Source organism: Nicotiana tabacum, chromosome 20, assembly GCF_000715075.1.
Source record: "Nicotiana tabacum cultivar K326 chromosome 20, ASM71507v2, whole genome shotgun sequence".
Taxonomy (NCBI): Eukaryota; Viridiplantae; Streptophyta; class Magnoliopsida; order Solanales; family Solanaceae; genus Nicotiana; species Nicotiana tabacum.
Genome location: NC_134099.1, coordinates 6099712 through 6123324, shown reverse-complemented (window position 1 = coordinate 6123324; position 23613 = coordinate 6099712). Strand labels below are relative to the sequence as shown.

Below are 23613 nucleotides of genomic sequence, written 5' to 3'. Positions count from 1 at the left end.
TGTTGCGTCGTCTTCTTCTCCATGTCGCTGCTGCTTCCCTTCCAGTTCCAGCTTCTTCGCCACTGCTACAGTAGTGTTGCTGCTACAGTTGAGCAGCGTGGTCAGCTCCTCCGTCGCTGCTGCTCTCCTTCCAGTTTCTTCGCCGCTGCTACAGTGGTCTTCTTGCTACAGTTGAGCAGCGTGGTTACCATGGTTTTTGTTGCTGCTTTGCCCTTCGTCGTCGCCATTGATTATAGCTCGAGCTCGAGCTCTCATGGCTGCTGTTCGTCGTTCCTCAGTTTCAATCCGTCGAGGTCGTCGTTTGTCGTTGTGAGTTCGTCGAGTTTAAAGGAAGGTGGGTTTTCGTTGAAGACTAAGTTCGAGTTCGTCGTTGGTTAGTCGTTCGTCGTTTCAATCCGGTTAGTAGTTTTGAATTTTATTTTGTCCATTTATTCTGTTATAATCTTTGATTACACAATACCATTAGCTCACTTCAAAAACTTTTGACGTTATGCCACATTTAAATTCTTATGTATCTTTCCTACCATTAACGTTTTTTACTTCTTAAATATTATTAATATATATCATAATATCATTTTGCATTTTACACTTTACAATGAACTATTTTTTAACTATTCCATAGTGTGAATTGATTATTAATGGAGTTTCTGTGTTCATGTTGCATTAGTTATTATAATCAGCTACACGAATACATAATTAACCACTGTTTGCCGATATAAATTGATTAACATTTTATTGCATTTTCACATAAACAAAAATCGTTAAATATTTGATTCTTGTTTTGTTCGTTGTTCATCGTTGAAATCGTTTTTCTAGTTTGTTCATGTTCATGTGCTTTGTTAAAATTAATTTTCAGATTTCAAAATAGAAGTTTAATTAGTTGTTTTCATGTTTATTTCATGTTTGTATTATTGTTTAAGTGAATATTTGTTAGTTTAATATTTGTTAGATTCAAATTGAAATTTAATTAATTGTTTCTTCAATTTGTTTCATGTATTTGATGTATTGTTAGAAATTGTTTGCAAGCTTAAGTTCATAATTATTTCTTCGTCGATCTTGTTATTTGTTTAAAGAATTTAGTTATGTTAAAGGAATATATTGATTTAATCGTTTAATCCGTCATGTTTGTTGTGTTAAAATAGATTCATTCATGTTCATGTTTGGATGATCTTGAATCCGAATTTTGTATAGTTTGATTTCTTGTTTACCATTTATGATTATTTCTTGAATTGTTCTCATAATCTTGTTTAAAGTTTAATATAAGAATTGTTTGTTGTAATGTTGTTAGAGTTGATTTTAAGTTCAATATTATTGAATTTAGGAATCTAAATATACTTGTTTGATTGTTGTTGTTGTTTAAATCCGAAAAATAGGTTTGTTGTTGCCAAAAATATTGTTCAATCAAATTTTAGTTGTTCTTGGTTGTTCAATTTGTGTTCATGTGATTTGTTGTTGAAATGTTGTTAAAATCATGTTCATGTGATATTGTTGTTATGATGTTCATCCGTGTTCATATTGCTGTTTGAACATTGTTAGAAATTGATCATATTGTCTATATTTTGGTTAAGTTTGATTAATTGATGTGTTATAGCTGATGGGTAGTTTGGTAAATTTGTAATACGTTCAGGGGTAGTTTGGTAATTTCAGTAAGGTCGGAAGGGGTAGTTTAGGAATTGTACATTTTGTAATTGTTTATTTGAAGCATGGGGACAAAATGAAATGGGGTGGGTTGTGATATGATTATTTAATATAAAGGGGAGACAAGATTTAATTTAAAGGGGAATCTTGCATTATTTTATGTTAGGCATGAAGGACAAATATAATGGGGTGGTGTGATATGTTTATTTAATATAATGGGGATGAGTGGGAAGATAATGGGTTTGGTAGAGAAAATGGGTTAATTTTAATTGATTAAAAGGTTTATGGGATGAGTTATAAAGGAGAGGTCTTGAAATCAGATAGAGGGGACACAGACAGAGAAAAAAAGAGAGATTTGAAAAAAAGAGCTGAACATTTATTCCGAAAAAATATTGAAACTCTCAAGAAAAGAAAAACATACAAAGAAAAAAAAAAGTTGAAAATTAGAAGAGAAAGTAGTACACACCTGATAAATATTCTGGTATACAGGTGTAGAAATTAAGGGTTGAAGATTAACTAGCCTCTCAAAAAATCTGGAAATTTCCCTTGGTTTTTGTCCGTTATTTTCGGCATTCCTGGATTTTATTTTGAATTTTTCAAATCTGTCACTGGGATTTTCGTTGACTGGTTATTGCTGGTTATTGTTGCTGTTGCTGTGTTACGTATTACGTTGCTGACTTTCTTCTTCTTATTCTGACAATATCAGGTACACAACTGTAATTTTGGCATTTTGTAAGCTGAAATGAAGAATGGAGTGTTAAATTTTTAATTTCGTTTAATTTTTTTTTTGTATTGTATTTAGGTTATTCATGTATTATTATTCTGTAAATCACTGTCATTTGGCATAACTAGGCATATTATAGCGACATTAAAAAACGCCTTAACCAGATTATTAGGAAATATATTTAAGCCTGATTATTAATTAAAACTGTTTAATAATAAAAATAGAAGAAATAACGTAAAAAATGGCGTTATTGAATCAGTTTGACAAAAATTGACTAAGTTCCTTATTCATAAGGTTTTTCGTCAATGGTAAGTTAATCGGAATCATGTAGTTAATTTCAGTTAAAACATGAATTAGTTTGCGAATCAAGTATTAGGACATGATATGAATTAAAACAAAGTTAATTAAGGTTAAATTGTTTAAATTTTTTAGAAATATGGTTTAGTAATCAAGTTTATTTTTTCTTTCAATTTTCAGTATTTGTAAATAATTAGTTTCAATAAGCTTAAGTCTTACTAACAATTTGAATTTTAATCCAACTATGGGATAATTAGTTTTTTTATTTTTTATTTTTTATTTTTTTATTTTATTTTATTCCATGTTGTACTTATGATTATAATTTTTATTACTTTCTGTTAATATTTGTTTTTCTCTTCTATTTAATATGTTATTTTCAAGAATGTAGATATTGATTTTATATTTGTAGACAAACTTAGTAATAATAAAAAGGTAGTCATTAAAGGATATTCTTAAAATAAGGAAGGATTTCGCTAAAAATAAATAGATGTAAATAATACAAAAATTTACAGGATTCTCCAATCTCATTTATTTATTTAATTATTTTAAAAAAATTACTTAGAATTTGGGATGAATTGTTTAGTGAATTTCACTTCCTTCCCCAAAGATAATGACGCGCTAGACTCTTTAGGCGCGATTTAATTAATTTTACCTTCTTAAACTCGGATGCGCATTTCATGCGACCCAAATCTAAATCCTAAAACATTGAATAAAAATGTGTTCCGGATTGCGGGTGCATTTCATGTGACGTAATCCAAAGACATGTTTTAAACGATGTTCACAATTTTATTTTATTTTCTTTTTTTAAAAAAATAATATTAATAATAAAGTGGTAAAAAGTTAAGATTGGCACATCGGTTCATAATTGTATTAAAATCAGATAAATAAGTTAAATATGACAATTGAGCAACCGTGCTAGAACCACGGAACTCGGGAATGCCTAACACCTTCCCCCGGGTTAACAGAATTCCTTATCCGAATTTCTGGTACGCAGACTGTAACATGGAGTCATTCTTTTCCTCGATTCGGGATTAAAATTGGTGACTTGGGACACCCTAAATCTCCCAAGTGGCGACTCTAAAATAAATAAACCAATCCCGTTTCGATTGTCCTTTAATTGGAAAAAACTCCCCTGCACCCTCTCGGGTGCGTAAAAAGGAGGTGTGACAGCTCTAGTATCATGAGAAAAAAAATCAAACTCAAATGGACAATACAAAGACAATTCTAAATTTATAAATATAAAAAATTAAGAATTTCAGTAATTTTATCACCAACTGTGTTGCAAATGTCTCCTTCAGGGAGAAACGCCATTAACATCTGAATATTTTATATCAAATTGGCAACCACATAATCATTACATCCTTCGGGGAAATATACATTAGTTGTTATTTTCTTCGAGGAACTCGATAACTAACCATAACATATTAATGTGGTTGTAGTAGGAAGCATTCTACAAGAATGTTTTGGCCTTATAATGATATTTAATAAAATTATCCAAGATATTTTACGTACAACGGGTACGTGCGGCAATGATCTTTATGCCACAAAAACAAGATTTATATCCTTTGTTATTTTACCTCTTCAGGAGGTGAATTGTGATATTTCTTTATTCACTCCAGGGAATAAAAATGTGCTTCAAAAATAACTTTGAATAGTTCATTATTTTATTTAAGCACAAAAAGACACAGTTTCATAATATTTTCCTGCTTCAGGAGAAAATTTCAATTGTTTTACTACTTCAGGAGCAAATTAAAATACGAAATATTGAGTATATATTCTCTTAATCATATTACCTCTTCTGGAGGTAAATTGTAATATATTTACATCAAGAGCGCGTCCATATTTTATATTGTCACATACACTTCAGGGAATGGATTAATATTATCAAAAGTTATCATCCTTCAGGGAACGAAACATAATTATATAAACGCGCATTCATCACATCAACTTGTGATGCTTTAACCTCTTTTAAAATATTTACTACTTCAGGAGCAAATCGAGGTATGCATGTAATATATAGAATATTTCTGTAGCTTACATTCAATTGTAACCATAGAAAGCATAAATTATCACTTATGGTGGTTATAGGCATATACCACTTCTGATGGTTAATAAAATTTTATTACAATGAAATATACGAAACATAATCACTTTTGGTGGTTGTATATTTCTTACAAACTCCGCTGGAGTTTAAGTGAACCTTTTATTATTATCCACGTGACAATTCAAATACGCTTTATTAGACAAATAATGATATAATATTAAAGGACATGGCTGCCACCTGAAAAGTTAATTAGAGAAGTAAACAGTGATGGCTATATATATATATGTTGGTGCTATAGTCCTTGTACGGGTACCATCCTTCTTAATCATTAGCCATATGTATTGATTGCAGCTCCATCTCAAGATGCAATATTGCTCACATGGATAAAACAAAATTGTTAGAGCATCATAATATTTGTAGTTAATAATAGTTGTCCATACAGAAAAATATTTAACATGCGAAAGTAAGATTAGAAACGAACCTTGTTCAAAGTTATGAGATTTCTAAGTACATCTACGTAAGACAGCTTTGACTTTCATCGTCTTTTCCTCCAAATTATCTCAAGTTAAAGATAACTATATATTCAAATATAGAGACTCATACTGATAACGTGTTATAAAATAAAAACTGTAAAGTAAATAAAACGAAGACAAGTATGAAGAGAGAGGGTGTTATTATTCAACTTCAAACTTATATACATAATGAACTGAAAACTCCTCTATTTATAAAAAAAAAAAGCAGCTGTGAGATTTTTTTTCAGCTGCTTGCAACCTGCCTGCATCAGCTGCTTATAGATAAACTTAAACAAAATACTAAATAAGGAAGATTATCTATAGCGGAATAATAAATAAACATCCACAATATAATAATTTCATAACAAGGAAAGAAAAGAAGAGGTTAGTCTTCTGGGCCAAGACCACAATTGTTCAAAGTGGCCCAATTGCCAAATCAGCCTAAACCTACAAAATCCGCCCCTAGCCCAAGCTGTAACCGACCCCCCCCCCCCCCAGCTCCCAAACGACGCCGTTCAACCAGCCGTCCCCCTCTAACTTCTTCTTCTCCAAACAGAACAGAGCTTCATCATCTCCTTCAAAAAAAAAAAAAAAAAAAACCGTAGAAGCCGTCACCCCCATCCCCAACTCTGTCAAGCACGAACCTCTTCCTCTTTACAACCAAAGAAAACCCTAGCCGCTCTTATTCCCCTTATCCTATCCGAATCGAACCCCCTCCAGAATACCCAAAAATTATTCGCCCCAAAAATCCTCACTCATTCACACACTCGCTGATTTCTCTCTTCATCCACGATTTCTTCACAAAGCAGTCTCCGAAAAAATAATGATTCAAAAATAGCTTTCCAAATTCAACTCTGAAATTTTTAGATCTGGTCCGATTTCTGTTGCATTACTTCTACAACTCCTGGGTGTTCGAGTTTGATTTCGATTTCAGAAATTGAAGCTGCATTTTGTTGATTCGGTTTTCGCTGATCTCCAGCTTTCCCTTCGCCTTTATTTGGTTATTCAAGTTTGTCTCTACTGCTGTTTAGAGGTATTTATCTCAATCTCGAAATGTAATCGTTGTTTGGACATCCATGTGCTATAAATTTGCTGAAATTTGTTTGTGTGTATATGGTGGAATTTTTCTCTGATGTTTTCTGTTGGTTCACTGTATTTGTTTTTTTTATTTTATTTTAGTTTCAGCGCGAAATGAGATATTGTCTATGCTAATATAGAACCATGTTTATTCTCTTATGCATCTGTTTGGTATTGTTGGATACTATGGCTTTGATTTCTCAGTTTCCACTTCTTCCTTTAATATATAATGGTGCTGGGTAAAAGAATGTATGTCAGACGCAAATGAATTAGTGTGTTTGATATGGATATTGATAGTTGAGGTTAGCTGCTTTTGCTGCTATGAGCTTACTTCTTGAGTATTTGTATGACTATGCTTCCACCGACCACTACTTGTAGCTGGCCCATAAAGAGGTGATCAATTTATTTTTCCACCTATAGGAAATGTCAATGATTTGTTCTTTGTGTAGTTTTGTAATTAGCCATCATCTGTTTCTTGCTTACCTTTTGAAATGCTTGGAGCTTTTAAAGACATTCCTCTGGCACCCCTGAATGAGTCATCCTAAAGAATGCCAATGCATATGTTTTCTGCTTGCAACTTCTTTACTTTTAATTGATCAGATCTGTACAAGTTGATGGACAATGTCAAATTCTATACTTGCAAAATATCTGCATTGATCTCTTTTTTCCTTTTTCTAATCTGTACTCATCAGAAGTGTGTAAAGCTGCAGAGATATGGCGATGTTAATTGCGGCACGTCGATTATCAGCTGGATCAGCTTTATCAGATTCACTGCGTTATACCTCTTGCTGGCGGTTTTTCTCTACCTCTTTCAGGGAGGAAAAAGACACATTTGGTCCCATTCTCGTTCCATCTGACAAGTTCGTGCTTTCCTTTTCTCTCTATTTTTTTCCTTTATTCAGTATGCTTCCCCCTTTTCACATGTTTAATATTTTACCTGAGCTCTTTACATGTTCTTGTCGTGTTAATCTGAAATTTTGAAAAGCATAGTCAAATCGAAAAATGAATATAGAAGGAGGATCATAGTAAGTTGACAGTCAATATAAAATAATTATCAAACTGTTGAAATAAATGGGAACGAGTGTTCGTATACTCAAGCCAAATTAATATAGGATTGAGCCATTGGCGATTGAATATTGAATGATTAATTGTGTGCTAAAGTCCTTTAGGGTTTTATGCTGTTCTAAGGGTTTGTCCTTGTTTCTAGTGAGAAAGTAGGTTGCAAAGAGATTAACCAATTTTTTTTTTTTTTAAAAATAATGGGTGCGTTTTGTCAGCTTGCACCACCTCGACTTAGTCAGCTATCTGTGACCTTCCACCAGTGCATACACAAATAATTTTGTCCATCAAGACTTAAACATATTGGAAGAAATCACCTAGTTTTTTTTTTTTTTTTTTTTTTTTTTTTTGCTCTATTGGGATTTGAACGCCGGTCTGCCATTGTCTATTCTAGCTTCATTGACCACTAGCCCACAAGCCATAACTTTTCGTTTAATAAGAATGTTTATGTTGCTAATGGATTTGATCGCACCTTGCAGTTCTTTTTGCTATATGGATGTGTTTTCTCTTCTGTTCTCTGCTTTATCAATAGAGAACAATCAGCTGTCTTCAACATAGATATGATGCAGATGTTTTCCTAACTCCCTCCTTGACTAACTGAAACTCCAGTCTAGTGAGTATCAAAATGCTTCAATATAGAACAACCATAGGTTTCTGGACTGATAATACAACAGTTGTGCTAGAGTATATGCTACGTGTAGCTTTTCCTCTGATCAAGAGGGCATATACTATACCTGATCCAAAGTTGTGCTAGAGTATATGCTACATTTTCATCCTGAATTCACTGTTGAAAGGCTGAACTTAATTTTGCTATGGTAGCTCAATATAACTCAGATAAATCCATGGTGATTAGAGTTTGAAGCTCCCTTTTTAATATCTTTATTAAATTCTTCTGTAGAGAACCTTTTGGACGGGTGACCTTTAATCAATTGAATGTAACCTTCATGTCTTGCAATTCCATCAATCCAACTTGCTGTTTTAGAATCTTGTACTGCCTCATTAATCGTTAATGTTAATAGAAAGTGATAATTTAGTTAGTATTCTCTCATTTTGGCATAACAATGTTTCAAGGCATTGTTTCACTGGCTTGTGCATGGAGACAAGTTATTCTTATTGTTTTGGGTGACAAGCGGCATCCAATATCTTTATGATTTCTCTATTAAGCAAATCATGGTCTGCAATAGCTTATTAAATTTGTTGAGTTTCTCCATTTCTTTGACAAATTGTTGTTCAAGACAACAATCTTTTTCTGTTAAGTAGGCTTGTTTTGCAAAGGATGTCATTAAATCTTGCGATCTTACTTAGTGGATTTCATTGTTTTTTGGGTGGTGATGGTTTTTTTGTTTTTTTTGGGGGGGGGGGGGGAGAGGTACCTAGAGTCCACCACGTGTCTCTTTACATTTACAGGGTTGGTTCTCTTCTCTGCTCTTTCTGTACGTTTGACATTGATGAACTAGAGAACTGGTAATAGGTGTGAGATATCAGGTTGCTCTTGAAATTCTCTCTTTGAGTGTTACAATATTCAGAATTGGTAGTCAATCCTATTCTCGATGAGGACAGACTTTATGGGCTATCTTCCAAGTGTGCAACTACACCATCTTGAGTTTCCTTCTAATTGTACTTTTTAATGTCTTTTTTGTATCTCCTCCAGGTTATGGGGGGCACAAACTCAAAGATCATTGCAGAATTTTGATATTGGGGGTGAGCGTGAAAGAATGCCCGAGCCAATCATACGTGCATTTGGTATTCTCAAAAAGTGTGCTGCCAAGGTTGGTTAATCTGTAATGCTGTTTCCTTCTTAAACAGTTCGTAACTTCTTCTTTATCTATTTCATTTTATCAAAATTTTGGTATAGTAAGTATGTGGTAATGCTTGACAGCAGTTGTTTTGGTCTTATTTTAACTTGTAGTTATGATATTGCAGGTGAACATGGAATATGGCCTTGACCGATCTATTGGAAAAGCAATAATGCAAGCTGCTGAAGAGGTTGCAGAAGGAAAGTTGAATGACCACTTCCCTTTGGTGGTTTGGCAAACTGGTAGTGGCACTCAAAGTAACATGAATGCTAACGAGGTAATTAGAAGTTCATGAACTTGCAGGTCCTATGAGGGCTTGTTCTAAGCTTGAGCCTTATTAATTTGCTTCTAGCAGGTCCAGTAATAATCTTGTGAGAAAGCACGGGAGAAAATATTATTAATTATCTAAAGTGTTGTACAATGCCCTATTTACATACAGTGATTACAAAATAATAGGTATCTACATCCGATGTGAGACACTATACATGACTAACTACTTAACAAATCTTAATGCTTAAAGTTCATTCAAAGAAACGGTCTTCATGGAAAAAACAAAATTTGATGCTCTAAAAGTTAGTTTAAGCTTTAGTCCGTGATTAAGCTTGTCCTCCTCTTATAGGACTTCTCATCTCGTTGTTACTAACCTCTTGTTTCTAGAAAAAAATATTATCACTTCAATGTGGACAAATTACAAACTCTCTCTTGTACTATGACTCATTTGCAAATACTTCCAGGATGAACGTGTCCCTTAAATCTTATACTTGAGTATAAACAGTCATATGGGAACAAATTCATTACTGTCCTTTATAGCTACCAGAGGCAAGAAAAAAAAATAAAACAAATAAGTTGGTACAGGGGAAAGGGTACGGAATGATGCCAAATTCTTGTCTCCCTTCACTTTGATATTTTTATTCCATCCTTTATGGAGTTCTCTTTATCTAAAACCCGGTGTCCTAATTTTCAATGTTCTTGGGTTTCACTAGTTCCGGTTTTGACGTGAAGCTTGATTAGAGAAGGTAGGAATTGGGCTATATTAAGAGTGGGAAGATTGCACATAAGGAGATGGGTGCAGTGACTGAGGTAGGTTTTGCCCACAATTAAGTATATGTAATTTCATTGGTGACTTCTATGTAATGCTTTTTCTTATCAAAAAGGTAATTTTATCTGTTTGTATTACATTATGGCATTATGCCAATCTTTTTCGTAATTAAACAATGACTTTGGTGATACAAAGGGTGATGTTGGATACAAAAATTTGTCCGGTATGCTACCTGATGGAACCTAAGATTTCAAAATGTAGCTCTTAATATTAATACCGTCAATCAAATGTCCGAGCTCATTCCAAAGAATGTGCGATGTATTGGCAAACACCAGATGAATTTGAAAAAGTGTTCCTGGAGGCTGGATCTACTAATAAAAAAAGTGTTCCCTAATCTTGATATGCAGAGCATGATCTATTTTAGTTTAGTGGCATGTAGTTAAGTATCCCACATTGGCTGAGGGAAATTTGTTGGTGTTTCCTTATATGATTTTGCGTATTATCTTCTGAACTAACTTATGGGGGGAAATTAGGTTCAAGGTCCATTTTCTCCGCATGGTAGCAGAGAAAGTCATCCCTATTCTTGGTTTACCCATATGTTGGGCCCTTATGCTATATTGTCTATGCACCAGATGTTCAGTCGTGGGTGTGTAGGAATGAGGGTGTTAAGTGTCCCATATTGGTTGGGGGGATGGCTATTGTCTCCCTATATGTTCGTGGGGTAATCTTCGTCTCATGAGCTAGCTTTTAAGATTGAATTAGACCCAATGTCCATGTTTTTATCAATACCCAGTGCAGGTAATTGAATGCTAAAAATATGAGTGTTCTGTCTTCCACAATATTGTGATTGCTGGTGCAGTTATCTGCAGATAATATATTTCGATAAGGTCTATGCAAGAGCTCTACCCTTCTCAAAAAGAAATATGCTGGAGCTCTAATGATTATTTCCTGCTTCCTAGTTGCTACCGTTACTAATCTGTTGGAATTTGACTGTTATTTTTGCCTTTTGATTTCACTAGATACTTGGTTTGAACGGGCAAATGAATTTCTTTAGCCATGACCCAATATATCTCTACTTTGGACTATTGGGTATGTGTCAGGGAAGAGGGATCCACCTTTCTATTTTTTGATGGGTTGGTTACTAGCAATGGTCAATGGAGAAAGTTAATCACATTCTAGAGTTTTCTGATACTTTGGGATTTAAGAGAAATACCTACTGTTATGAATAAATATATTATGCAGAAATCCGATAGATGAAAGCTGCTCAGATAGTAATTTTACATGAACATGCATTTTGCCTCTTAAAACTTTAAGTGCGTTTACTGGTTAGCTTCTGGTGGTTTAGGTAAGACAAGACACTGAAATATTACTCCCTTTTATGGGTTTTCCTTTGATTGCACCGGAAAGCATTGCTTTTTGAAATTTGGCTATCTCCAAGACTTAAACAGTTGTGCTTCAGCGTTGCATATGCATTATGTGTTTTCTGTGTTTCTGTGGTAGCTAAAATATTTCAGATCCTAGATGGATTGCAATGTATGTCTTCTGGACCTTTTGAGAAGTTGGGAACAATTTCATTTATCTTCTTATGATCATCCTTTTACCAACTAGATAATGGTAAAAAGTTGATCTGTCATGAACTCATGTTTTCCCTTTCTAATGATATACTATTAAGAGCCTGTTTGGACATAAGAAATTTTTTCCTTTTTCCAAAAAAATTTCGCTTTTTTCCGAAATCAGCGTTTGTTCATTAAATTTTCAATTTTTACTTGAAGATGCATTTTGGAAATTTTCGAAAATTTGAAAAACTCCAAAAAGCTGTTTTCCAAAATTTTCATTCAAATCACTCACAAAACTTCAAAAACAACCCAAAATTATATTCATGTCCAAACACAACTCTAAATTTCAAATACCATTTTCACTTGAAATTTTTTTTCACCCTATTTTGGAATTTTCCAATTCTTATGTCCAAACGCCCACTAAATATCTTCAGGTTATTGCAAATCGAGCAGCTGAAATACTTGGCCATAAGCGCGGTGACAAACATGTGCATCCAAATGACCATGTAAATAGATCGCAATCTTCAAATGATACCTTTCCTACGGTAAGCCTCCTTTAATGTTACTTTTGTTGCAAGATATGTTGCTATTCTTTTTACAAAATTATGCTGACTTCTTAGTAATGGTTATTATTTTTCATGTGTAGGTGATGCATATTGCTGCGGCAATGGAGCTAAATAAAAGATTAGTACCAAACCTGAAACAGTTGCATACTTCACTACATTCAAAGGTTGACTATTAAGTTGTTTCACTTGTATAGTTTTAAAATAATATATAATAACCCCCCCCCCCCCCCCCCCCCAAAAAAAAAAAAAAAACTGTTCTGATCTCTTTTGAAACACTTTATACAACCAACATAGGGTTCTTGTGTTATGCTATTCTGCTTGCTCAATTACATATATGCCAGATCTATTGGTTCACAATGTTGCAATTCATGCTTATTCAGTCATTAATGCTCAAAAGGGAGCAAGTTGCCCTTTCTTTACTTATATTGCGAAATGGTGAATTTGGTTGAGCATTATGATGAAGATGAATTAAGAAAAATCAAGACAGTATCACAAGAAAAGTCAAGACACTAAAAAGATTGATTAGATCAGAGCATTATGATGTATCCATCTTCTGTTGGCCTATCTGGAATTATTTATGCCTTTTGATTAGATTCTGCTGTACAATACCATTAAGTCAAATCAAATGTGCAGTTCAATCTTTTGGAATGCCTTTACAGGACAACAAAGATAAAACAACAACCTCTTTCTCTTTGTTGAACACATTAATTATCTTCAAGTTAATGTTGTTTGCCCAAATGTCGAAGAATTACTATGCTTTTGGATCCGATCCTATCTCACAGGCTGATTATCTTAATTGCCAATCTAAATTTGATCTTCAAGGCTAATGCTAATATTATCAGAGCAGCTAAGTCATGTTATTTGAAGTCATTTGCTATTTTGATTCAAATTCTGCTGCTTGCCTTGGCATCTAGTCAATAGATGCTCTCACAAAATCTTCTCAATTTGTCACACTTCTGTAATATTACTATTAATTCTTTGTAACTAAGCCGCTTTCCTATCCAATTACTTTTACCAGTCAGTCGAATTCAAGGACATTATTAAGATCGGGCGAACCCACACACAGGATGCAACCCCTTTGACTCTTGGACAAGAGTTTAGTGGGTATGCTACTCAAGTAAGCTCTATTCACTTTCAGCATTTTTAAATGCTAAAGTTGTTACTACAAGTAGAGAAAGATTATTCACCTTGGTTTGCCTTAAAGTGTTCTTTGCTGTTGTAGGTGAAATATGGAATTGACCGTGTCTTGTGCACCCTTCCACACATGTATCAGGTTCTTTCTCAACCCTTTACTTTCCTTGTTCCTCCTTTTGTCCTGTTTTAACTGATAACAGCTTCATTGAGCAGCTCGCACAAGGAGGCACAGCAGTGGGGACAGGACTCAATACAAAGAAAGGGTAAGTGTTCCAGTATTAAGATTGGGTTGTGGTCAATTTCAGCGACCCAATCTCCATTATTGGTATGCAAAGGTGGAGGGAGCATTCTAGCTGCTCAGTCCTTTAAATTTGTTTTTGTAATATCTCTTATTGTGTCATCCTTTCATATATCCAACTTCAGCCATGCCATATGTTTTAAGTTGTGGTTATATTATGTTCATTCTCCATAGGTTTGACATTAAAATTGCTGCAGCAGTGGCAGAGGAAACTAACTTGCCATTTGTAACAGCTGAAAACAAGTTTGAAGCACTGGTAATCTCATGATTCTTGAGTGTATTGTTTGTGAATTGGAGGTTCTGGTTGCTTGCTCATTGTTTAGATATAATACGCGAGCAATCGCAACTGATGTTTAGTGTTTAACAATTCTGGCAATGGCAGGCTGCTCATGATGCATTTGTTGAAACCAGTGGAGCTATAAATACGGTAGCTGCTTCTCTCATGAAGGTTGGGAATGATATACGCTTCTTGGGAAGGTATGCGTTTCATATGTATTATTTCCTCAGTAGGTTGCTATTTTTTGGAGACGTCAAAGCTTAGAAGGATGTATGTTTTCCATGGATTATATGATTTTTTCAAATTACTTTCATTTGGAGGATTTACATCCTTTTTTATTCAGTGGTCCCCGCTGTGGCCTTGGGGAGCTCATTCTTCCCGAAAATGAACCTGGAAGCAGTATAATGCCGGTAACTTTATTTCCTTTGTATCTGTTGAAAGACTATGTATGCATCCTCTTGTCATTTTTAATCTTTCTACCCAATCTTAAAAATGACTTCCATTTCAGGGCAAGGTGAATCCTACTCAGTGTGAGGCTCTCACGATGGTCTGTGCGCAGGTAATATATCTGTCTAATGGATGATGTAATCAAATTGTCTTAAGCTTATGTTTTGACTTTCTAATATGCTTCTCCAGAGTAATTGCACCTTGATTTCCAATGCATGACATTTATACAATTGGGTCTACGCTAGTTGTTTGTTTTCAAGTTTAATGGTTGAACCTTTTATGAGCTGCAGGTTATGGGTAATCATGTGGCTGTCACAATTGGTGGATCAAATGGCCATTTTGAGCTGAATGTTTTCAAGCCTATGATTGCTAACGCCCTTCTACATGTATGATCTGCCATTCCTTTTTGTTTTCTTTCTGTTAATACTAAATTAGAATTAATGGTATGCATTTTCAAGTATAAGCTACTGTCAGAGTGAAGCATGGAACTATAAGATGTTTGCCAGCAGCTAACCACGCTGACTTTTATGTTCTCAACCAGGCAATAAATGTGGGATGGGGTGGGGTGAAGTCTGTTTTATCTCTGATTGTGACTAATTTGTGGTTTCTACACCTCTCCGTTCTTTCTGCAAATTTAAAAAGCATGTGCTTTCATCATTGTTTTAGTACCATTGATAGTTTAGATGCACCATATGTTGTGATGCTGTAGTCTAAAGCAGTTAACTATGTACCTTATCAAAAAAAAAAGCAGTTAAGTCTGTATCTGCTGCTTGCTGCCTTTTTACTTCCCAAGGCTGACATACCTCTCTTTTTCTGTCATGTGCAGTCAGTAAGATTGATAGGGGATGCATCTGCTTCTTTTGAAAAGAATTGTGTGAGGGGTATTCAAGCTAACAGAGAGAGGATTGCTAAATTGTTGCACGAGGTCAGTTACTGTGTATCTGATAAACTAATCCTGGTACCCTCTTCTACTTTACTTTGATCTCATTTTGTGTATAATTTTGCAGTCGCTCATGCTCGTCACATGTTTGAACCCAGTAAGTATTCCATCTACATGTTCAACGTACATGCTTACCGGCAGCAATTTTTACTCCTGCTTTTCCCGCATAGTTAGGACTGAACTGACAAGAACGATTTAAACCCGAAGAAATTTTACTGATTGCTGATATGCTTGCTGTCTATTTCAGAAAATTGGTTACGATAATGCTGCTGCAGTTGCCAAGAAAGCCCACAAGGAGGGAACCAGTTTGAAGGTAATGATATTTGTCAATTATGTTTAGGGGATCAAATTTTTTTTTCTTAATAAAAAATTGACGTATATTTGAATATGCAGGATGCTGCTCTCAATCTAGGAGTCCTCAAATCTGAAGAGTTTGATCAACTTGTAGTTCCTGAGAAAATGATTGGTCCAACTGACTGATCAGCTCCATTAGTTCTATCAAATGGGAGAGGATCATGGCTGTAGGTGCACCATATTAGCTGGTTTCGTCCATCAAATGCAACTAGGAAATAAAATATTTAACGCAATTCTTGAGGTTTTGCTCATTCCTTGCAATTTATCAGCACTTGACTGGGGAAATGCCTCCATTTTTTGTAATAAGATCCCGAGCTACAGCGAAGTAAATAATGGACTGACTCGTTCATCTTACCATTTGCTGTCGTGATTGACGGGATACTCTTTTCATGTTCTATCTATGTGTCTTGTGAGGGCATTTCATTCCAAGAAATGCCTTTTTCATTTGACACTATATCCTGGTAAGAAATAAATAATGGTGTTGATTTGAAAAACATTATATTCTTGTTTTGAAAACGATACTCTTGTCTTGTTCGTGCCGTGGACTTCTTTCTCCCTTTACTGACCAAACAGTAGGGGTGGGCATTCAGATTGGATATGAAAATTTTGATTTGGATTTTTAATTTTTGGATTGAAGAAATTACAATACAAACAAGATCGGATTTCATCGGATTTTTTAAAATTTGATTTTGGATTATTCGGATAGGATACTTCAAATTTTGGTTTTGAGCCGATAAATTGAGATTCTTCGTACAAAAAAGGAATATCTAAGTAAAGTATTCATGTCAAATTATCTTAGTATTTCCTCATTCCCACTAAAAATAGCACGGTATAACCAGTTTTCGGATTGGTTATTCAAAAATAGCCAGTGTTTACTAAAAAATAATCATTATTTTGCTGCAAAAGAGACCGGTCCAGCATAATATACTGGAGTTCGGTACACCTGTGTATGAACTCCAACATATTATGCTGGACCGGTATACTTTGCTGGTTCCAGTATAATATACTGGAGTTTGGAGCGCCGGTGCTCCAGTCTCCAGTATATTATGCTGGACCGGTATATTTGCTGGAACTCCAGTATATTATGCTGAAGTTCTAGTGTACTTATGCTGGAACTCCAATATAATATGCTGGAGTTCAAGTATACTTATGCTGTAACTCCAGCATAATATACTGGCGTATTTTTTGGGTTTTGAACAGTGTTTTCGCTCAGATTTATCTTTACATGAAAAGTGGCTAAATTTCGATTACTTTTGAAACTAGATTATTTTTGAACGACCAGTTATAAATCTGGCTATTTTTGAATTTCACCCAAAAAAATCATTATTAAGGAAATGCAACAGACGCATTAATAAGGCCCTACGAATTAACAAGTCAAACATAATAATACCATGTCAAATTAGATACTCCGTCCGTTTCAATTTAGATAAGGTAGTTTTACTCGGCACAGAGTTTAAGAAAAAAAAGGAAGACTTTTGAAACTTGTGGTCTTAAAAGCTTAAGGGGTAAAAGCTTTGTGGGACCATGACATTTGTGTGGTTATAAAAACTCTTCATTAAGGATAAATGGGTAAAATGAAAAGTTTAAAGTTGAATTATTTTTAAATTTCTAAATGTGTCATGTACTTTGGAACAAACTAAAAAGAAAGTACCTCATCTAATTTGAAACGGAGTAGAAACTAGGGATGGCAACAGAGTGATATGTGTGCAAAGCGGTGCGGGTTAGAGGGCATGCGGGGCGGGTTATAGGATATACGGGTGCGGGGCGGGGTGGATTCAAACATCTTTTAACAAAATATGCGGGAGCAAAATTCTTAAAATAATAACTATCCAAAAACTTAATCAAAACCTTATTTCTGAAATGTTATTCCAAAAAATTATTCAAACAACTCATGTATGTGAAAATCATTAGTCCTATGACTAGCCGCCCCAGAATTTCGAAGATTTTGTAGTAACAAAACGTAAGAAAAGTTGACCAATGTGGAATATTTCAATGTAATTATTAATTAGGCTGCAACTTAATTTCAATGTTAATTATTACAATCACAGTACATATCACAAAGATTGCAAATCAGAGTCCATAAGTAACATTAAAATCATATATTTTTCTTGATTCTTTTCAAAATAAGGAAAATTCAGCTTCTAGTTTTTTAAGGAAATTACCTCGCTCGCGAAACATACATTCGTCACGGTTATACATAGATTTCTTAAGCTATTTCCTCAATTCCTTTCGAAATTACGAAGTTCAAACGAAACCTTTTAAATCTTAAATTCTTCAATTTCAACTCCTTTCAAAACATTTAATAAGCAAACTCAATCTCTTTCCCTCTCAGGGCAAACAATAAACATAAATCAATAACAATATCAACAATGCATGATGTAAGCCTAAAACTACCCGGACATAAGCATAGCTAGTAGCTACATACGGACTCTCGTCACCTCGTGCGTACGTAGCCCCCACAAATAGAAGCACACAACAATTTAGTTCACCTATGGGGTTAATTCCCTCTTGCAAGGTTAGAAAGGAGACTTACCTCGCTCTGAAGTTCCATGACCGGCTCCAACGCCACTCTAACACCTCAAACCGATTCCCAACGCTCCAAAACTAGCCAAATAATGGCAAACCAATGAAAATATACTCTAATAGTTATAACAATTCAATTTAAACAAATTCCCAACTCCGCTTGAAATGTCGATAAAAATCACCCTCGGGCCCATGCGCCCAGATTCCGAAATTTTTCGAAGATAAACTTTACCCATAACCCCATGAACTCAAATATATGATTTATTCTCAATTCCATTCCCAAATTCGTGGTCAAAATCCAAAAATATTAATTTTCTAGGTTTCTACCAAAACCCCACAATTTCTACAATTTTTCATGTTCAAATCCTTATACAAACCATGTATTTTAACTTGCAATAGGTGGGAATCACTTACCTTGACATAGATGACGAAAATCTCCCTTCCAAGAGATCCAAAAATCGTCCAACCAATTGAAAAATGGAGGAAAAATGGCAAAATCCCGTCTTTAAAATAACACTGCCCAACATTGCCCTTCTTCGCGTTCGCGATCATAGCCTTGCGTTCGTGAAGGCTCTCAGTCTCCCCTGCTTCGCGTTCGAGGTTGGAGCTCCGCGTTCGCGAAGGCCAATGGCTCCAGGCCTCCTTCCCTCTTCACGTTCGCGTAGCTTTGGCCACGTTTGCGAAGGCTTACCCAGCTCCTACCTCGCGTTCACATCCACTGCCTCGCGTCTGCGAAGGCCAAATCCCAGTCGCCTCAAAGTTCCTCTTCGCGAGCACGGTAATCCCTTCGCGTTCGTGAAGAAGGAAACCAGTTACTACTACAACAACAACAAATCACTTAATTTGGTCCGGAAACCACCCCAAAATACACCCGAGGCCCCTGAGACCCCGTCCGATCATAAAAACCAGTCCCATAACATAATACAGACCTGCTCGAGGCCTCAAATCACATCAAACAACGCTAAAACCATGAATCGCACTACAATTTAAGCTTAATGAACTTTTAGAATTTTAAACTCCTACATTCGATGAGTAAAACTATAAAATCACGTCCCATTGACCTCAAGTTTTGCACACAAGTCACATTTGATATTACGAACCTATTCCAACTTACAGAATTCGAATCCAACCCCGATATCAAAAAGTCCACTCACGGTCAAACTTCTCAAAAACCTTCAAATTTTTAACTTTTGACAAACGACTCCGAAATGACCTATGAACCTCTAAATCCACATCTGAACGCATTTCCAATACTAGAATCACCATACAGAGCTATTCCTAGACTCGAAATCCTAAACAGACATCGATAACATTGAAATACAATTCAACCCAAATTTATGAATTTCTTCCAAAATGCCAACTTACACAATAGACGCTGAAACACTCCCGGGTCATCCAAAACCCGATCCGAACATATTCCCAAGTCCGAAATCATCATACGAACCTGCTGGAACCTTCAAATCTTGATTCCGTGATCGTTTATTTAAAAATTTAACCTTAGTCAATTCTTCCAACTTAAAGCTTCCGAAATGAGAATTCTCTTTCCAAATCAACTTTGAACTTCCGAAATTCCAGTTTCGACCACGCGTACAAGTCATAATACTTGAAGTAAAGCTGCTAATAGCCTCAAACCGCCAAACGATGTGCTAGAGCTCAAAACAACCGATCGGGTCGTTACACAACATGTACTATACATACCTTCATTCAAATTTAATCTTTTGTGTGTGCATAGATTGTGCACACAACTTACAAAGTTCATCATATTCAGTCCTTCTTCTTGTTTTTTGCTGCAAGGACCTTCTCTAAAGAGCCCGCTGGAGATTGATAAAGAGAGAGGAGGATTGTACATCCTTGAGTCAAGGCATCCATCAACAACTTCTAAGAGTTTCCTTAAGACTAGTAGTAGTTCTAATTCCAGCAGTCAATTAAAGCATAGTGCTATTTCTAATTCATGTTTTACCTTTTCTGATTCCAATGTAAAAGACAAATTGTGGCACTATAGATTAGGCCACATGCCTTTGAGTAATTTGAAGAATATATCATATATTCTTCTTCCTTCATGTGTCAAATTTTCTGTTCCTTGTGTTGTTTGTCCAATGGCAAGACAATCCAAACTCTCTTTCCCTTCTAGTTCTATTACAACTAACTCTGTGTTTGAATTAATTCATGTGGATACCTAGGGACCTTATAAACATTCAGCTTATGATGGTTTCAAGTTTTTTCTTACCATTGTTGATGATTTTAATAGAAGTACATGGACCTATTTACTGAGTACCAAATCCAATACTTTCACAATTCTAAAGTCCTTTCTAGCTATGGTATAAAGGCAGTTTCATACCAAAGTAAAAGTCATAAGGTCAGATAATGCTTTTGAATTGGAAAGTGAAAATTTTCAATCATAGTTCTTTCTTTCTCACGGAATCATACACCGGACTACTTATGTGGCCACTCCATGTTGATACCCAATTTTTTCCTATTTTTTATGTGCATAAATACCTTCAAAATGACATATATATGCATATATGAGAATGCATAAGGTTTTTATAGTTTTCCTATAATTTTAAAGATTTTTAATTGATTTATTTCTTCCTCTTTTACTCATAAAATCCCCAATAATTATCCCTCAAATTATCGTTGTGGTGATTTAGTCATTTAATTTCTATATTTATGCCAAAATATGGTTAAAATATTTTTCATGCATTTTATAATTGTATTTTGTATTTTTAAAGTTAAATTACATATAATTGCAATATTAGCCTTATTAATGTATAATTACGTTTATATGCATAAAATCGACATTTTATATTTTTAAAATGTTAAATATATATTTTAAATCATTTTAGTATACAAAATTATTTTCCAAAAATTATCTATTATTTATTATAAATTATATAGAGGAAAATTGGCTATTTAAAATATAGCCAGATTTGCATTTCAATTTTAGCCTTAATTTAAACCCAACCCCAGCCCAATTCCTAATTGAAATACCCGACCCAAACCTTAAACCCGCCTACCCGACCCAGAAATAATTAAATCATGGCCGTTGATCTGAGAGATCAACGACCCGTATTAGCCCTTACCATTTTTAATTCCAAACGACCCCTAACCCTAGCTCATTATTCAGAGACCGCCGCCTTTGTATTCTCTCATCTCTTCTACTCTCTCAACCACTCAACCTAACCCTAGCTCCTTCAGCCGCCGACCTTCTTCTCCGGTCTTCTCCGGTGATCTCCCTTCAACTCCTAAGCCTCCAATGGCTCCTTTATTGCCATGCTTGCCTTCTCTAAGGTCTTCAAGGGCCCAGGGCCACACCGGATTGCACCTAGGGTTCGTCACTAGTCTGTTCTTGGCTATTTCAGTATGATTTCGAGCAAAATCATGCTATATTTGTTACGATCCTTGAGATTCTAGACAGGTTTCTTTCACCTCTATTTGGGTTTCTTCTGAAACCTTAATTTCTGCCTACATCTCCTAGATCTGTACGATTTTAAAATGATTTGAGTTTGCTTCTTTGATATTTTACACTATCTTTTAACTCTTTACAAGGACCATCTGATTTTAAGAGTTTTCATCTTCTTCTAAAATTAGGGTTTTCGGAACTTCTTCTAAAACTGTATTTAAACTGATTTTTATGTTTAGACTTCTATTTTCTCGCATATTTCAACTGATTCTGTGAGTTTATACCTCTTCAAATTGCCTATGTTGAAAGCCCTAATTTTTCTAGGGTTCTTCGTTTGATTTTGTGACTAGACTGTTCTTGTTTGAGTTTCTGTGACTATTTCACTTCGAATGTGTTTCTACTGAGTTTCTTATGCCTAACTTATATCATCTCTGTATGTTTGTATTCGTCTTGACTGACCGATACTTGCCTCTTTGCTTGCTGTGTTTGGTTATACCTATTTCACTCATTTTATATGCTAAAACTCTCTCTTTGATTGACTCTGAACTCCTTGTTTCTTGGCTTGATTTGAAAACTTCCCTGCAGACTTTCAATTTTCCTGTTTTAACTTGTTACTCTCCTTAAGTCAGTGATTTCGAATCCCTGATTCCCTGACTTATTATATGCTGATTTTCGATTATTTCCATATTCTACAACTTTACTTTGTTTTATTACCTTATTTGGTTAACCGAGTACTTTACTGATTCTTCATTAGTCGTTTCCTTAATTAAACCACTATGTACTTACCCCTAATTGTCTATTCTATACCTTATACTCTACTTGATTTCTTTCCTTAATCATTCCTGCCTATTACCGTTGGCTGATTACCCTTTAATTAGAGGAATACTTGCATTGATTTGATTCTAATTAGTATTTGGTTCCATAATTACTATGCTACTATGATTCTTGCCTTATTTTTATCTAATTTCGAACTACTATATATAAACACTCTCTCATTAACAGAAAGGACATGAACACTTTGGTTCAAAAGCTCTCTCTCTCTCACACTTAAACTTTCCGCTCTCTCTTTTGTGCTACTTGCTATTATTCTGAGTTAACCGGCTGCAAGCCAAGGCTAACTATTGTGCTCTCCTGCTCCCTTCACTTTTGTTTACTGTCTTCTTTACTGGTATGTTCTAATTTCAATTCAAGTTCCAAAAACAATATGGTTCTCTTATTTTTTCAGTTCATCCTGTTTCTAGTTTACTTTTACTTATGGTTTTGTTGTGAAACTTGCATTTAGTATGATTGCATGATTAGCATGTCATGTACTTCCCTTCTTTAAGATCACTATGAACATGTCATCCCCCCATGTAGTATGTCTCCAAGTGATTTTGCTTTACCTGGTTTCTAGTATGAGTCTCATTGTGAAGTAGTATGCACTCCTAAACTTGTATAGTTCTGGGGATTGACCTGAAATCATGTGGATCCTATACTAAACCCCCTTAAGCATTGCTGGTTCTGTGACTATGTTTGATCAGTTATGTCTGAGCACGTTTGTACCAATTCCTAAGACCTTTGCCTGTTATGTGTTTACAATCATGTGTTCTATGTATCCCCAATCCCCATCACCCCTATATGTAGGTTTGTTCCTTATGTTTTGGTTATGTGACTATTGTTGATGTGGTTTTGGACTCCATTTTTAATTTACTATTGTCTAATCATGTAACTCTCTCTTTTCAAAGTTTTTTTACTGCATGACTCCCTCTTTTACTCCACAAACTATTTCAAACAAACCTTTTTTTTATACTGTTTTCCTGCTGAAACCTTTCAAACTATGTCAAGCACTCTCACTCTACTCCTAAGTCAATAGGTTCTGCCCCCTCCAGTATATGTACTGCCTTGGGATCCTCTTGAGAACCCTCTGAACTCTGGCATACTGAGGCTAGCCCT

General features: G+C 35.0%; 1 protein-coding gene across 4 annotated transcripts; it reads left to right on the top strand.

Annotated features, from left to right (window-relative positions):
* The first annotated feature begins 5764 nt into the window (after positions 1 to 5764).
* LOC107824431 (fumarate hydratase 1, mitochondrial) lies at positions 5765 to 16252 on the top strand. 4 transcript variants are annotated; one of them, XM_075240575.1, is made up of 18 exons: positions 5765 to 6248; positions 7003 to 7152; positions 9003 to 9120; positions 9275 to 9424; positions 12177 to 12287; positions 12389 to 12472; positions 13327 to 13425; positions 13531 to 13581; positions 13656 to 13705; positions 13915 to 13996; positions 14123 to 14217; positions 14361 to 14427; positions 14526 to 14576; positions 14755 to 14850; positions 15291 to 15389; positions 15472 to 15501; positions 15652 to 15717; positions 15798 to 16252. In XM_075240575.1, the coding sequence occupies exons 2-18, from the start codon at positions 7007 to 7009 to the stop codon at positions 15882 to 15884; spliced, it is 1482 nt and encodes a 493-aa protein (XP_075096676.1). In that variant the 5' UTR covers positions 5765 to 6248; positions 7003 to 7006; the 3' UTR covers positions 15885 to 16252. The 4 variants fall into 4 exon arrangements, with proteins under 4 accessions (XP_075096676.1, XP_075096679.1, XP_075096677.1 ...); XM_075240578.1 differs by having other exon boundaries at positions 5778 to 6248; positions 6988 to 7152; XM_075240576.1 differs by having other exon boundaries at positions 5778 to 6248; positions 6985 to 7152.
* Positions 16253 to 23613: the final 7361 nt, after the last annotated feature.